The 15,000-nt window shown below is 35.2% G+C and overlaps 1 protein-coding gene across 2 annotated transcripts in view; it reads left to right on the forward strand.

The window, feature by feature from the left end:
* EIF2A (eukaryotic translation initiation factor 2A) overlaps nucleotides 1–15,000 on the forward strand; it is a 36,027-nt gene that overhangs the window by 9,885 nt on the left and 11,142 nt on the right. Inside the window, exons 2-10 of one of the 2 annotated variants that reach the window (XM_044251598.1) lie at nucleotides 1,732–1,801; nucleotides 3,853–3,927; nucleotides 6,958–7,076; nucleotides 8,717–8,816; nucleotides 9,173–9,255; nucleotides 10,629–10,702; nucleotides 10,840–10,984; nucleotides 11,160–11,276; nucleotides 14,076–14,647. In XM_044251598.1, coding sequence (XP_044107533.1) covers nucleotides 1,732–1,801; nucleotides 3,853–3,927; nucleotides 6,958–7,076; nucleotides 8,717–8,816; nucleotides 9,173–9,255; nucleotides 10,629–10,702; nucleotides 10,840–10,984; nucleotides 11,160–11,276; nucleotides 14,076–14,647 — 1,355 coding nt within the window. Of the gene's footprint in view, nucleotides 1–1,731; nucleotides 1,802–3,674; nucleotides 3,751–3,852; nucleotides 3,928–6,957; nucleotides 7,077–8,716; nucleotides 8,817–9,172; nucleotides 9,256–10,628; nucleotides 10,703–10,839; nucleotides 10,985–11,159; nucleotides 11,277–14,075; nucleotides 14,648–15,000 lie in introns of those variants that run through there. The other variant, XM_044251599.1, reaches the window with a different exon arrangement.

Raw genomic sequence — 15,000 nt, forward strand, 5'->3', positions numbered from 1 at the left:
ACTGATTATGTGATTAATGAGGTTAGGGACAAGGCTGATTTTCCTTCCTGTTGTATCATCAGTACTCTACATAAGGTTTGGGAGGTAGTTTTTATTTTTGCTCAGGAAGCATTTTTCTTTTTTTTTTTTTTTTAAAGATTTTATTTATTTATTTGACAGAGAGAGATCACAAGTAGGCAGAGAGAGAGGAGGAAGCAGGCTCCCCGCTGAGCAGAGAGCCCGATGTAGGACTCGATCCCAGGACCCTGAGACCATGACCTGAGCCGAAGGCAGCGGCTTAACCCACTGAGCCACCCAGGCGCCCCCAGGAAGCATTTTTCAAATGAACAAATCAATTTCTTTGATTCAGCTTTAGAAGCTTCTAAGTCAGCCATTTAAAAATATAAAATTAATCTGCGACACCTGGGTGGTTCAGTCGTTAAGCATCTGCCTTCAGCTCAAGCCATGATTCCAGGGTTCTGGGTCCCTGCATTGGGCTCCCTGCTCAGGGAAGAGCCTGCTTCTCCCTCTCCCTCTGCCTGCTGCTCCCTCTGCTTATGCTCACTGTCTCTCTCTGTCAAATAAGTAAATAATCTTTAAAAAATATATATATATAATTCAGTCGATGTTTTTGCTTAATCTTGAATTCTGTTCTGACTTTAGTTTTTAGGATTTTACCATTATTGGAAACATAGTAAATGTGTTTCATCCCACTTGTTCTCTTAGTTTGAGAAATTGTAAATATATTAATAATACCTTACTTTTTAAAGAACTTTGAATATATTCTGTATCTTTATGGTTTTGTTTTTGTTTTGTTTTGTTTTGTTTTGTTTTTAAATAAAGCACACAGCTATCCTGCTTTCTCTTCTATATCCTCTTCTTCCAGGTTGCAGACTGCCAACTTTTTATTATATCCTTACATGGCAGAAAGAGAGCTAGCTAGCTCTCTGGAGCTCTTCTTAGAAGGACACTAATCTGATTTATGAGGTCTCTACCCTCATGAATCGGATTACTTCCAAAAGGTCCCAGTTCCAAATACTATCACATTGGGATAAGTGTTTCAATATGAGAATTTGTGGGGGGACATAAACATTCATTCCATTGCAGTACCTATTGATTTCCCAGCAGTTGCAGGATTTCATGCAATAGGGTTAAGAAAAATGTACCTATTTATTTATTTATTGAAAAAGGTACCAGTGGGCGCCTGGGTGGCTCAGTGGGTTAAGCCGCTGTCTTCGGCTCAGGTCATGATCTCAGGCTCCTGGGATCGAGTCCCGCATTGGGCTCTCTGCTCAGCAGGGAGCCTGCTTCCCTCTCTTTCTCTCTGCCTGCCTCTCTGTCTACTTGTGATCTCTGTCTGCTAATAAACAAATAAAATCTTTAAAAAAAAAAAAAGAAAGAAAGAAAAGAAAAAGGTACTCTTTTAATGCTAACATTCTATAGTTCTAGGAAATGTTTAATAATTTCATTGATACTTTGATAGCTTTTTTTTTTTTTTAAGATTTTATTTGAGAGAGTGAGAGAGCACATGAGCAGGGTTTGGGGGAAAGGGAGGGAGAAGTAGGCTCTCCACTGAACAGGGAGCCTGACTCAGACTCTATCCCAGGACCCCAGTACCTGAACTGAAGGCAGATGCTTCAGTTGACTGAGCCACCCAGGTGCCCCTGAAAGCTTTTTGTTTTTTAAAATATTTGTGATTACTGAGTATTTATTAATAAACTGATGATGGTTTTTTCCATTTTGTTTCTTTAGTCCGAGGATCAGAAGGACTGTACATGGTAAATGGACCACCACATTTTACAGAAAGCACTTTGTTTCCAAGGTATGGTTTATATTGTTGACTAAGGTTATGGGGAACTATATGATACATCCTAAATTATTTTTTTGCTGTTTCATTCTGAACAAGAAAGAAAGAACAGATAGGCTGGTTTCTTGGGGTGTGTTATGTAATATCAACAGAAGATGGAAAGAATGCATAATCTTTATCGAGAAAAATGATCAATCTTTAGATGTGAAAATAATAATTCAGCTTGTTTAAAAGAAAAAGTGTAGACATTAGTATATTTGAGTTCAAGCCTTTAGTTTCGAAGAATCTTATCTTGGGGGATGAAGAAAAACTTGCAAATGTGATGACCAAACCACTGGCTATAGTCTTCATGAAGTCAGAGAATGGAAAAGGTATAGGAAAGCAAGGAAATAGAAAATACATAGATATATAACTAGGTAGATACAGATATATTTTTTCCTAGAAAAAAACAATGAATGGGTAAACAGTAAATTATAATAAAAATACTAAGTTTAAGTTGGTGGCATAACCATATGATGACATGCAAAATTCTGAAATGCATTCAGTTGTCTTCTTGGTAACAGAAAATTGATACGCCATTTAAATCCATTTTATGATATAAATAAATAAATATGTAACATATTAGAAATCAAGTTTTTTTTTTTCAGCATGAGAATGAAAGGATAGACTTGCATATATCAATATGGATTCGTGATTTTTTTCTTTCCATTGCTCAAAGTGTCCCATCTTAAGGTTAGTGTGACCCCCCCCAAGTTGATTCCTGTGACCTTAGTCGAGATTGTAGATGAGTGGCTCTCAAATTTGGCTGCACACTAGAATGGCATGGGGAGCTTTTAAAAACCTGTATATCCAAGGACTGGGTAATAAATGATAAAAGTTGCAGCACAGGTGGAATATAGAGGACTTCTTGGTCATAGTTGTTTATGTGAGAAGAGGACAAAAAATAATGTTTCAGTAACCACAAGCTGAGTATAAGCTACCATTATTATGTGATTGCAGAAACACAGATACCATCTTCAGATGAATTAGTAATATAAAGATAGTATCCAGTTTAAGGGGGATGTCCTGGTCAGTTCTCAATGCTTGTTATTTAATAATTCAAATGCTTGTTAGCTGATGAAGTTCTGGTTTTATGTGACTACACATATGGACATTCTGCATGTGCCCACATACACATTTCTGTTTGTATGTTCCTTATTGCTGGGAGATGTACTCCTAGTAGCCATCTCCAGTTGAGAGATACAGTATGTAGAGTTTTGATCATTGGATAGAATATTGCCAAGAAGTCTGATTTCCTAGGTCTGTTCTTATAGAGAATCTTGCATCCACAGTTTAACATGAAGATCCTTTTATTGTTGTTACACTTCTTGTCTTTGTACATCGGAAATTGATGGAAGATCTTTGTCCTTCAAATCCAGGGGCACTTATTGGTTTCTTTTTTTTTTTAAAGATTTTATTTATTTATTTGAGAGAGAGAGACAGTGAGAGAGAGCACGAGCGAGGAGAAGGTCAGAGAGCGAAGCAGACTCCCCATGGAGCTGGGAGCCCGATGCGGGACTCGATCCCGGGACTCCAGGATCACGCCCTGAGCCGAAGGCAGTCGTCCAACCAACTGAGCCACCCAGGCGTCCCCACTTATTGGTTTCTTGAGGGTTGAGGGTATTCTATCCATAGTTAAGTTGTTGTGCCGGCGATATGGGGCATTCTTCACAAAGTCTCCATATTGAAATCCTTCAGCCCTCTCAAGATTAGGGCTGACAGCTGGTGACTTCTATGTTCACTTACATTTTTGAGTTTTCACACAAACTAGTTATTCACCCAAAAGGGCTCTCTTTTCTTCTTAAGATTGATCTGTTGATGTAACATCAGTTTCCACCTTACTTTACAGTGGTTGTTGGCACTGCATTTTAAGAGATAAGGCATTGGGTAGACTAAAGCATTTTGGAATTACTTCTTAAATTTATGTAAGTTCATAATCATTAAATTAGTAGTAAGATTGTAAATTTTTAATCATTTTTTTTGAAAAATAATAATGCTTATTAAACTTTTTTTCTTGTCATTTTCAGGGAATCTGGGAAAAATTGCAAAGTCTATACTTTTAGTAAGGATGGCACCTTGTTTGCCTGGGGCAACGGAGAAAAGTTAGTGTTTCTTTATATAATATATTTTTTTATCAGTATAAAACATAAGTGGCATTATTTGAATAACAGTGTTTGGATGTCATTAGTAAAGTCCTTCTTTTAATGTCATGATGTAGTTAGATATTATCTCCAGTGTAGCTCCCCTAGAACTCTAAAGTTATTAACTTCTATTTATATGCCATCACTTGACTTACCATAGTTTCTTAGGATTAAAAAGTAATATATTAAAAGAGGCAATTAATTTAATGCTAGAGAAGCTGAGTTGTTTTAAATAGTGCTCTATGTTATTGGTAAGGGTTTCTTCAGTTCTGCACTAACACTTAGAGAATAACTTGTTCGTTTACCTTAGACTTAGATACTTATATCTTTGCTTTTAAATTAGTAACAACAGTTATTTCTTTGAGTTTTATTATATATAAAAGTATGTCATTTAAGTATTTTATAAATTATTCAAAAGTACATTAGTGTAGTTTCTGTTTCATAAAATAATCAGATTACAAAATTGGTTTTGCAAAAAAAAAGTATTCTGATTAAATACTCATAATTTCACTAAGAAAATCACGCACAATTTTTCCATAGTCACTACAACATTTCAGTTCAAAGAACCAGGAAAATGCCTAAGTATTTGTTGCTTGATTTAAAGTTATTCTTGTTGTTGTTTTTAACCAGATATAATACCTTAGGTTTTTTACAAGGTAGAAAATGTATTCATTAATATGAAAAGTACATTTTAAATGTTGTTTGTTACACAGTGATGATGGATTCTAAAGTCAGATTGGATTAAACACCTGATTTTTTTAAATTAATGCTAAAAAGATTGTGTTGAATTAGATGATTCACTTTGGATAACTATGAGTAGCTGGCAGAATTAGTTTTTGTAATTAAAAATGTTAACCACCTTATTTTTTTAAGTTATTGAAGCCAACCAGTAAACTACTACTCATAAATTAGTAAGAATATAATAATATTGGGGGTGCCTGGGTGGGTCCGTCAGTTGAGTGTTTTCCTCTTGATTTTGGCTCAGGTCATGATCTCAGAGTTCTGGAATTGAGCCCCATGTTGGGGTCTGCATGTTAAACAGAGTCTGCTTGGTCCTCTCCCTCTGCTCCTCCCCCCACACCCCAACTCATTCTTTGTCTCTCTCAAATGAATGAATACAATCGTTAAAAAAAAAAAAAAGAATATGATCATATTGGGTCTTATCCACAATATTAACAGAGTCTTAATCTCAGTCTCAAAGAATGTACTCTCAAATTTTCTTATTTTTGGTGTGACCTTTTGTCAGTTTTTGAGTTTTATTTTATTTTGTTTCATTTTTAAGATTTTCTTATTTATTTGTCAGAGAGAGAGAGAGCACAAGCAGGGAGAGCAGCACGTGGAGGGAGAATCAGACTCCCGGCTGAGCAGGGAGCCAGATGCCGGACTCGATTCCAGGACCCTGGGATCATGACCTGAGCTGAAGGCAGACGTTTAACCAACTGAGCCACCAGGCATCCCTTATTTTTTAAGATGTATATTTTAAGGGTAATTTTGAAAAAAAATTAAAATCTATATTTTAGTTTATACTGTAATAAGCTAATAGAAATTTACTAATGAAACATAATATACTTCCTTTCATTGTCTATTATCTTTTTGAGGTATCCCTTACTCTACTAGCTTAGAGTTGTTTGAGTAAGTCTGTTTTCACCTTCACAGTTATTTATTTTATGTATTTCATATCCCCAGTTGGCTTTCTGTTGTATTCAGCTCTCAGACCTTTTAATATGTGCCCATTTGTTGTGTCCATCTTTTTAATAGATACTTTCTATCCCTGGTTCTAGCATTTATTTCCTTCAATTTCTGCAACCACAACAACATATAATGTTTCTGGGCACAAGAGAAACAGATGTAGTGTATTGATTGTGGTCTTTGCTGAAGTCATAGTTAATTAATCAGAAACTATAACTGATTTTTCCTTAAATATGTGGGATTTTTAGTGTAAATAAATACTCTGTTAAACTAAGAATAACTATTAAAGGCTATCAACAACAACGAAAAACGGAAGTTTCATGTAATTCTAAAATATGTAATTTATAATAACTTGTAAAAAATCCTGTGTATGTGTGTGTGTGTGTGTGTGTGTGTGTGTTTAAACAGTATGCAGTAATTATTCATTCTTAACAACTTCGCTTATCCTAAACCAGTGGCTCAAACTTGAGTAGAACAAAGTAACTTTAAGCAATTTTCTAAAGTGAGATGGAGTATCTTTTTTTTTTTTTACCTATAAGAGTACATAAGATAAGTCGAGCCAAACTGGTTTTAAAACTCGACTCTGGCATTTATCAATAGTATGATCTTGGACAAATCATCAAATTATTTATTTTTCTAAGCCTCGCTTTTACCATTTGTAAAATAGAGACAATGATACCTATTTTTTAAGTCTCTTGTGAGGATTAAATGAGAAAATGTATATAAAGTGGTTAGACCAGAACATGGTTCATAGAAAGCATCCAAAAAGTGGAACGGCTTTTATTATATAATTATTATAATTTTTATCATTATCATATCACCATAATTCTTAGTCTTATTTTTTGGAGATTACTTCTGAGATTTTAATAGACATCAAAAGTCTCCTTGATGATTTCACAGCTGCTACAACTTCCATTTAGTCAAATTTAAAAATATACTTTCAGTTTAGCACTTCTGTTTTCCCTTGATTTGATACATGTCAGCTTATCTGTATCTCTCTGTCCACTTAAAGGCCTATTTTCTTTTCAGCTAAAAATGGAATCATCTATTATATCCTTCTGTTAAGTCTGTGTTTCCTAATACCAACCTTATATAGGGGCATTTTGGTAAAATATACACTTGGTTTTTGTTGTTGTTTTTAAGGTGTTCTTTAGATATTTTCTAGAATTAACTGAAAATTGATTTTTATGAAAATGACCACTTTATAGCAATTTGTATTTGAAAAGAGGCATGAATGTTTTGGATCTTGCTGGCTATTTTAAAACAGTATTTCATTGCTGAAGTACTTTCTTTTGAAACCAGAATAAATGTTATCAATGTCACTAACAAGGGACTTCTGCACTCCTTCGACCTCCCAAAGGCAGTTTGCCTTGAGTTCTCACCAAAAAACACTGTCCTGGCAACATGGCAACCTTACACTAGTAAGTATTTTCCAATTGTAAAAATATTGACAGGACCAGTTCAGTTCAGTGGGGGGAATAAAAGAGAGAAGGTTTAAAACCTTATATAAAAGTAATTAATCTTTAGATAGTAAATAGTGTTTGTGAGTGTCTTCACTGAACAATGAATCTTGTATGGCCACAATATAATATACTTTAAGTAATTTGAAGGTATGGTAAGTAAGTGAAAAGATCCATCATGAGATAGAGAAAAAGAAAAAGCTCAAGTGAATACCACTGGTTGGAGAAGATCTCAAAAATTAAGGATAATAATGGCCCTTAAATGAAAAATATTTTAAATAATCATTGCCAGGTGTTGCCTGGGTGGCTCAGTGGGTTAAAGCCTCTGCCTTCAGCTCAGGTCATGATCCCAGGGTCCTGGGATCGAGCCCCTCATTGGGCTCTCTGCTCAGCAGGGAGTCTGCTTCCCTTCCTCTCTCTCTGCCTGCCTCTCTGCCTACTTGTGATCTCTGTCAAATAAATAAATAAAATCTTTAAAAGAAAAAAAAAATCATTGCCAGTCAAGGGCGCCTGGATGGCTCAGTGGTGTTAATCCTCTGCCTTCATCTTGGGTCATGGTCTTAGGGTCCTGAGATAGAGCCCTGCATAGGGCTCTCTGCTCAGCGGGGAGCCTCCCCCCCCACCCCGCCTCTCTCTCTGCCTACCTGTGATCTCTCAAATAAATAAATAAAATCTTTTTTTTTTTTAAAGATTTTATTTATTTATTTAACAGAGAGAGATTGCAAATAGGCAGAGAGTCAGGCAGAGAGAGAGAGAGAGGAGGAAGCAGGCTCCCTGCTGAGCAGAGAGCCCGATGCGGGACTCGATCCCAGGACCCTGAGATCATGACCTGAGCCGAAGGCAGCGGCTTAACCCACTGAGCCACCCAGGCGCCCCATAAATAAAATCTTTAAAAGACAAATAAGTAAATAATTATTGTCACTCAAAGAGGAAGTAAATAGACACAATAGATAAGAAATGCGTATGGTGTGACAAAGAGTAGGAAATGTGCCATTTTTTAACACATTTAAAGATAAAATAATATGTTATATGAACATTTTATATAAATGTGCTTCATAGATGAATAATAATTTAGAACTGGTATAGGGGCTTTTTAAACATGTTTTAATAACATGGGCATATGTTAAGTTAAATATATTAACCCCTTGTTGGGTTATAAACCCTCTAGGTTTGTTCTTCCAAGAGGCATAGACTTGAATGAATGTTCATTTTCAAGTAAATAAAAAGGAAATTGAGGATCATGAGTAATTAATATGATTTTGTGTGTTTATGTGTGTGACTTACAGACATAAGATTTCATAATAACAGAATTTAATCCATTTAACTGCAAACCATGTCAAACTTAATACAAGTCTCTTAAGTATTCTTAAAATCTATAGTAATTAACTCATTTCACAAATGCTAAACTTTGGCTCAAACAGCTGTCAAATTGTGGCTTTAGGAAGGGATGATTAAATCCATAATTAAAGCTAAGAGAAAAAGTTGATTCAAAGCAACTCTTTCACTTGCTCTTTATAATCTTGTTCAAAGTTGTTCTTTGAAAGAATTCTTTTTACTAGCGTTAGGAGACAATTACTGCAAAAAAAATGTTTTTATTTTAGCTTCTAAAGATGGCACAGCTGGGATACCCAACCTACAACTTTATGATGTGAAAACTGGTACATGTTTGAAGTCTTTCATCCAGAAAAAAATGCAAAATTGGTAAATAAATGCTTTAAAATACTAATTATTTACAAAATATTTTAAATGTATTGTATAATATTTTTTCTCAGGTACTAAAATAGAAAATAACTTGGCCGACCAAAATCTAGATCTTGAGGGATTTTGTGTGTGGGAATGTAACAGAGGAAAACTTGATCTTTCTTTCGTTTAGTATTTGAATGAAAGACAATGGTGTCTTTCTAGAACAAATGCTAATAACTAAAGCTATTGGGATCTGACTTGACATATTTATCAGTAATTTTCCTTAAATAGTAAGCAATATCACTAACTTCAGCATGTTAACACTGAGGTTGTACCTGTCTAAATTTTGTTCATACTCTTACTTTTCAACATAGGTGTCCATCTTGGTCAGAAGATGAAACTGTCTGTGCCCGAAATGTTAACAACGAAGTTCACTTCTTTGAGAACAACAATTTTAGTATGGATATATGAACTAAGTTTATTATTTACTCTAAGTGTATATAGTTTAATTGCCTTATATGGCATCATAGGGTTCTCCTAAATACTGTTAATATTTTAATAATCATTGTTACATTAATTCATTTGGATAACTTTTGTAAAAAGTCTAAGTGCCAACTAAAATTCTACAACAAAGATTTTTTTATAATAAGCTTTTATTATCTAATAATTGCTATTAAATTAAAACACTTGCATACTCTTTCTGTGTTTAGTTGCTGTCAAAGTTCTGTGATATGGATTTTTAAAATGTTTTGTTATGTAGAATTTGAAACATAAAAGTCGACACCTAGTCCCAATAACTTTCAGTGCATTGCCAGTCCTGCCTTATCCATATATCTCTCTACCTAACATCTATCTCTCTTACTCTGCTAAAGTAAATCCTAGACATAGCATCATTTTCCCTATAAGCATCTCAGTATGTATCTTTGAGGATTAGGGCTCTTTAATTTTTTAAGACTTAGGCACAATACCATTATCACAGATTATAAAATATCTGGTCAGTATCCAAATTCTAATAATTGCAAATGTTACAATTTTTTTTTAAACTTGGGCTCCAAATAAGGCTCCTCACATTGTAAATTGGTATATGTATCTTTAAGTTTCTTTTAAGCTATTAATTCCCACTCCCATCTCCTCTGCCCCCCATTGAGATTTATTAGTAAAGAAACAAGGTTACTTGTCATATATTTTTCTCATTGTTGAATTTTGCCACTGTATCCTATCCTGTAGTTTACCATGTTCATCTGTCCCTTAAATAGCTACTTGGATCTAGAGCTGGTCAGCTTCAGATTCTTCTTTTTTGGGGTAATGAGGGCAAATCTACCTCATAAGCGGTGCTCAATTCTTTTATCAAGAAGCACATAACATCTTATGGTCTTCAATTTTGTAGGATTAGCTGACATTAATGTTCAGTGCTTGGATCCATAATTTTATGAGTGGTTGCAAATTGATGTTCAAAGTCTCCCCAGCTTCCCTGTCACTTATAAGCTATATTACTTTTATAAAGAGAAATTCCCCCATCTACTACTTGGTTACCTATTGGGACCAATTATAAAAGAAAGAACACTGTTTTCTTAAAATCATCAGTGGGAGTTAGATGTGCAGTCCCATTACTCACCAAGGTCACCCAGCTAGTAAGTGACTGGGTAGGAATTCAAATCTAGGTCTGTGTTGTTCCCATTCCACATTTTTTCCACCGTACGCCTTACCTAACATGAGACTGTAATGAATAGTATCACTGTGTAGTTAAGTTAATCTTTTATAATGCATTCAGAATTGATCATGTTCCTATTAGCTTCTCTCGTCCATCTAACACTATTTGCTTTTTTTCAGACACAATTGCAAATAAATTGCATTTGCAAAAAATTAATGATTTTGTGTTATCGCCTGGACCCCAACCATATAAGGTAATTTCTTTGTTTTTGTTCATGTGGAATGTAACTAGATTAAACTTTTTCCTGGTTCTTAGTGACTGTAAAAACATGTCCATCTTAGTTTATATGCCTGAAAAAACTAAGTAATGATTTATATGTGTGTATTTCAGGTGGCTGTCTATGTTCCGGGAAGTAAGGGTGCACCTTCATTTGTTAGATTGTATCAGTACCCTAATTTTGATGGACCTCATGCAGCTTTAGCTAATAAAAGTTTCTTTAAAGCTGATAAGGTTACAATGCTATGGAATAAAAAAGGTATGATAATTATATTTCATTTATGAAATATTGACATATTCCTGTATATTTAGAAAAAAAGAATAGCGATGCTTATTTAATGAAAATGTGCTCTGTTACATTTTTTGGAATTTTTTTCTTATCAATATTAGGTTAATTTGTGTTTTAAATCTAACTAAAGTTTTTGCTATTATAGCTACTGCTGTGTTAGTAATAGCTAGTACAGATGTTGACAAAACAGGAGCATCCTACTATGGGGAACAAACACTGCACTACATTGCAGCGAATGGAGAAAGTGCTGTTGTGCAATTGCGTGAGTATTCATTTGTCTTCTTGTGATAAAACAATAGAGCACTATGCCATAAAGAGGATCTAATGCAAATTCTTGATCACATGATAAAACTCAAATATTTTAATAACCTTTAAAGTTTCTCTTAATTAACAAACCTAAAATCATCCCCAAACATAGATTATTTTGACAAAATCCAGTTTATTTAGTTCTGGAGAACTTGTTGAGTGAGGTAATTTCGTTGTAGTACTCTCTAGGGACTTGCTTATTATGACAGTAAGTTGGTCTAGTGAGTTTAGCACTGTCTTCAGAACTAAGGAATGTTACCATTTCATCTTTTGTTTTGATGAGCTAAATTACTGAGAATATTACAGTTCTAAAATTCTGGCAACTCCTTGACTTTTCTTTTCTTTTTTTTTAAAGATTTTATTTATTTATTTGACAGAGAGAGATCACAAGTAGGCAGAGAGTTAGGCAGAGAGAGAAGGGGAAGCAGGCTCCCCGCTGAGCAGAGAGCCCGATGTGGGACTCGATCCCAGGACCCTGAGATCATGACCTGAGCCAAAGGCAGCAGCTCAGTCCACTGAGCCACCCAGGCGCCCCTGACTTTTCATTTTGAATTGAACATGTAAAAGTAAGGTACTTCCTTATAAAAGAAAAACTGTATTCCCTCTGAAGTCATCAGGGATTCTACTATAATTTAATATTGTGAAAGACCTAGTCAGTGTAACTGATCAAAAGAATAAATATACAGTTCTGAAAGGAGAAAACAGAATCATATCTGTGCATATACATGAAGTCACAGTATAAATAGCCACTTGAAAAACATAATGAAAGGAAAGATCCCATAGAAACTAACAAAAGGCAGAAATACATAGGACTAATGGGAAGAAAACTTCAAAACTTCTAAGAGGCAAAATGTGACCTTTATTAAGAAGAGTTTCAGGGGCGCCTGGGTGGCTCAGTGGGTTAAGCCGCTGCCTTCGGCTCAGGTCATGATCCCAGCGTCCTGGGATCGAGCCCCACATCGGGCTCTCTGCTCTGTGGGGAGCCTGCTTCCTCCTCTCTCTCTCTGCTTGCCTCTCTGCCTACTTGTGATCTCTGTCAAGTGAATAAAATCTTTTAAAAAAAAAAAAAGAAGAGTTTCATAGGGGAACCTGGGCGGCTCAGTAGCATCAAGCTCCCTCCTCAGCCAGGAGCCTGTCCTCTCCCGCTCCCCCTGCTTGTGCTTGCTCTCCCTGTCAAATAAATAAATAAAATCTTAAAAAAAAATACAAGTGTTTATGAAGATGTCATTTCTCTCCAAATTAACCTAAAAATTAAAAAGCCAGGGTTTGTTGTCTTTTTTTTTTTTAAAACTAGGTAAACTGGTTCTAAAGTTGATTTTTTTTTCTTTTTTTCTAATCTTTTTTCTTTAATTTATTTGAGAGAGAGAATGAATGAGCATGAGCAGGTGGAGAGGCAGAGGGAGAAGGACAAGCAAACACCCAGCTAAGCAGGGAACCCAAGACAGGGCTCATTCACAGGACCTTGAGATCATGATCTGAACTCAAGTCTGATGTTTAATTGATCTGCCACTCAGGCACCCTAACCTTCTCTTCTAATCTTGAAAGTGAAAAAAGATTTTCTAACATGGCAGAAGAATAAAGGAAAGCAAATATATAAAATACAGATTTCTACATAGGAGGAAGAAAAGCCCATAAATTAAGCAAAACAAAAAAAAAATTGGGGAAAAATTTTTAGACAGACAAGAGATAAATGTGAGAAAGGTGAATTTTGTTACTCTATCAAGTAAGTCAGTAAAAGAACAATAACTGGAGAGAAAAATAAGCATGGGACAGTAAAAAACAGTCCACAGAAACAAACAAAATTATGTATAAATATATTAAAAGATACTTAGTTTATAATAAAAGAAATAGAAAGGTTTTTCTCTTAGTAGCTTGGCAAAGATAAAAGTATGAAACTACACAGCGTGAGGGAGACTGAGGGGAAAATATGTACACTCAAGAACTGCTCAAAAAAAAAAAAAAGAACTGCTCATGGGGCACCTGGGTGGCTCAGTCAGAAAAGCATGTGATTCTTGATCTTGGGTTGAGAGTTCAAACCCCACACTGGGATTAGAGATTGCAAAAAAAAAGTTAATAATCTTAAAAAAAAATGCTTTCGATAGTGTAATGTGGTACAGCTTCTCTGAGGGGCATTTTGGCTTTATCAAGTAAAGGTACATAACCTTTGAGCAGCCAGGTTCACTCCTGCAGATGTGTTTGTATACACTCACAGTTGAGAGTATACAGGAATATATTACCACTGGAAGAGTGAGGCAGATCTAAATGTGCTCATGTGGAAAAATCTCCAAGATAGAGTACCAAATGAAACAGCAAAGAACTTCAGTGTGAGTGTATATGTGTGTTCAAGAGAGATGCTTAATTTCAACAAAAATATTTTGAAAGCATATACAAAGGATATAACAGAGGGTTGCCTATGTGTGGAGGGACTTATTTTGTGGCATATCATTTTATATAATTTGTATTTTTATTACTATGTCCCTATATTACTTCTTCTAATGAAAACTAGCTTATTAATAGGACTAATAATGTATGTTTCTATGAGCCTACATTGCCAAAATATTTAAAAGAAATTAAGATAAAGCATTAATTGCCATAGTATATCATATAATACTTTAATTATAACATATCTTGAAATTTTTGGATTTTTTTTACTGTTTGACATGTTTATAAGTATTATACAGTTATAACTTGGCTAATAAATATTGTATTCATGTAATGATTTATTGCTAATTTGGGTTTTTAATTTTTTTTCTAGCAAAAAATGGCCCCATTTATGATGTTGTTTGGAATTCTAGTTCTACTGAGTTTTGTGCTGTTTATGGTTTTATGCCTGCCAAAGCAACAATTTTCAACTTGAAATGTGATCCTGTGTTTGACTTTGGAACTGGTCCCCGTAATGCTGCCTACTATAGCCCACATGGACATATACTAGTACTGGCTGGATTTGGAAATCTGAGGGGACAAATGGAAGTATGGGATGTTAAAAACTATAAACTTATTTCTAAACCAGTAGCCTCTGATTCTACCTATTTTGCTTGGTGCCCTGATGGTGAGCATATCTTAACAGCCACGTGTGCTCCCAGGTTACGTGTTAATAATGGATACAAGATTTGGCATTATACTGGCTCTGTCTTGCACAAGTATGATGTCCCGTCAAGTGGAGAATTATGGCAGGTTTCTTGGCAGCCATTTTTAGATGGAATATTTCCAGTAAAAGCAATAACTTACCAAGCAGTTCCAAGTGATGTACCCAGTGAAGAACCTAAAGCTGCAACAGCTTACAGACCCCCAGCTTTAAGAAATAAGCCAATCACCAATTCCAAACTGGTAAGCAAAGTTTTACTACTTTGGTGGGAAAAGATTTTTCAGTGCGTGGAGTTCTGGAGACCTTTTTCTCATGCATTTTCTTGCGTTACTTAGTACCTGATTAGAATATAAACCCTAGAGTAGAAATCATGGTGGACCTACTGCTGAAGATCATGAACAGTTAGCATTGTCAAGTTGACAAAGTAGCAATTGAAAGCAGTTCATGTTTTACATATGTGGGAAAGAGAACGGAGTATAACATATTGGCTTTATTGAGATCATGGGCTCAAATTCAGATGCTTGTCAGGCGAGGCTGGTAATGTAAGGCTTTGGTGACTGGGGGAGAATGGTGCAAGGGAGAGACCATGCCCTCT

The sequence above is a fragment of the Neovison vison genome, chromosome 6 (genome assembly GCF_020171115.1).
Source record: "Neovison vison isolate M4711 chromosome 6, ASM_NN_V1, whole genome shotgun sequence".
NCBI lineage: Eukaryota > Metazoa > Chordata > Mammalia > Carnivora > Mustelidae > Neogale > Neogale vison.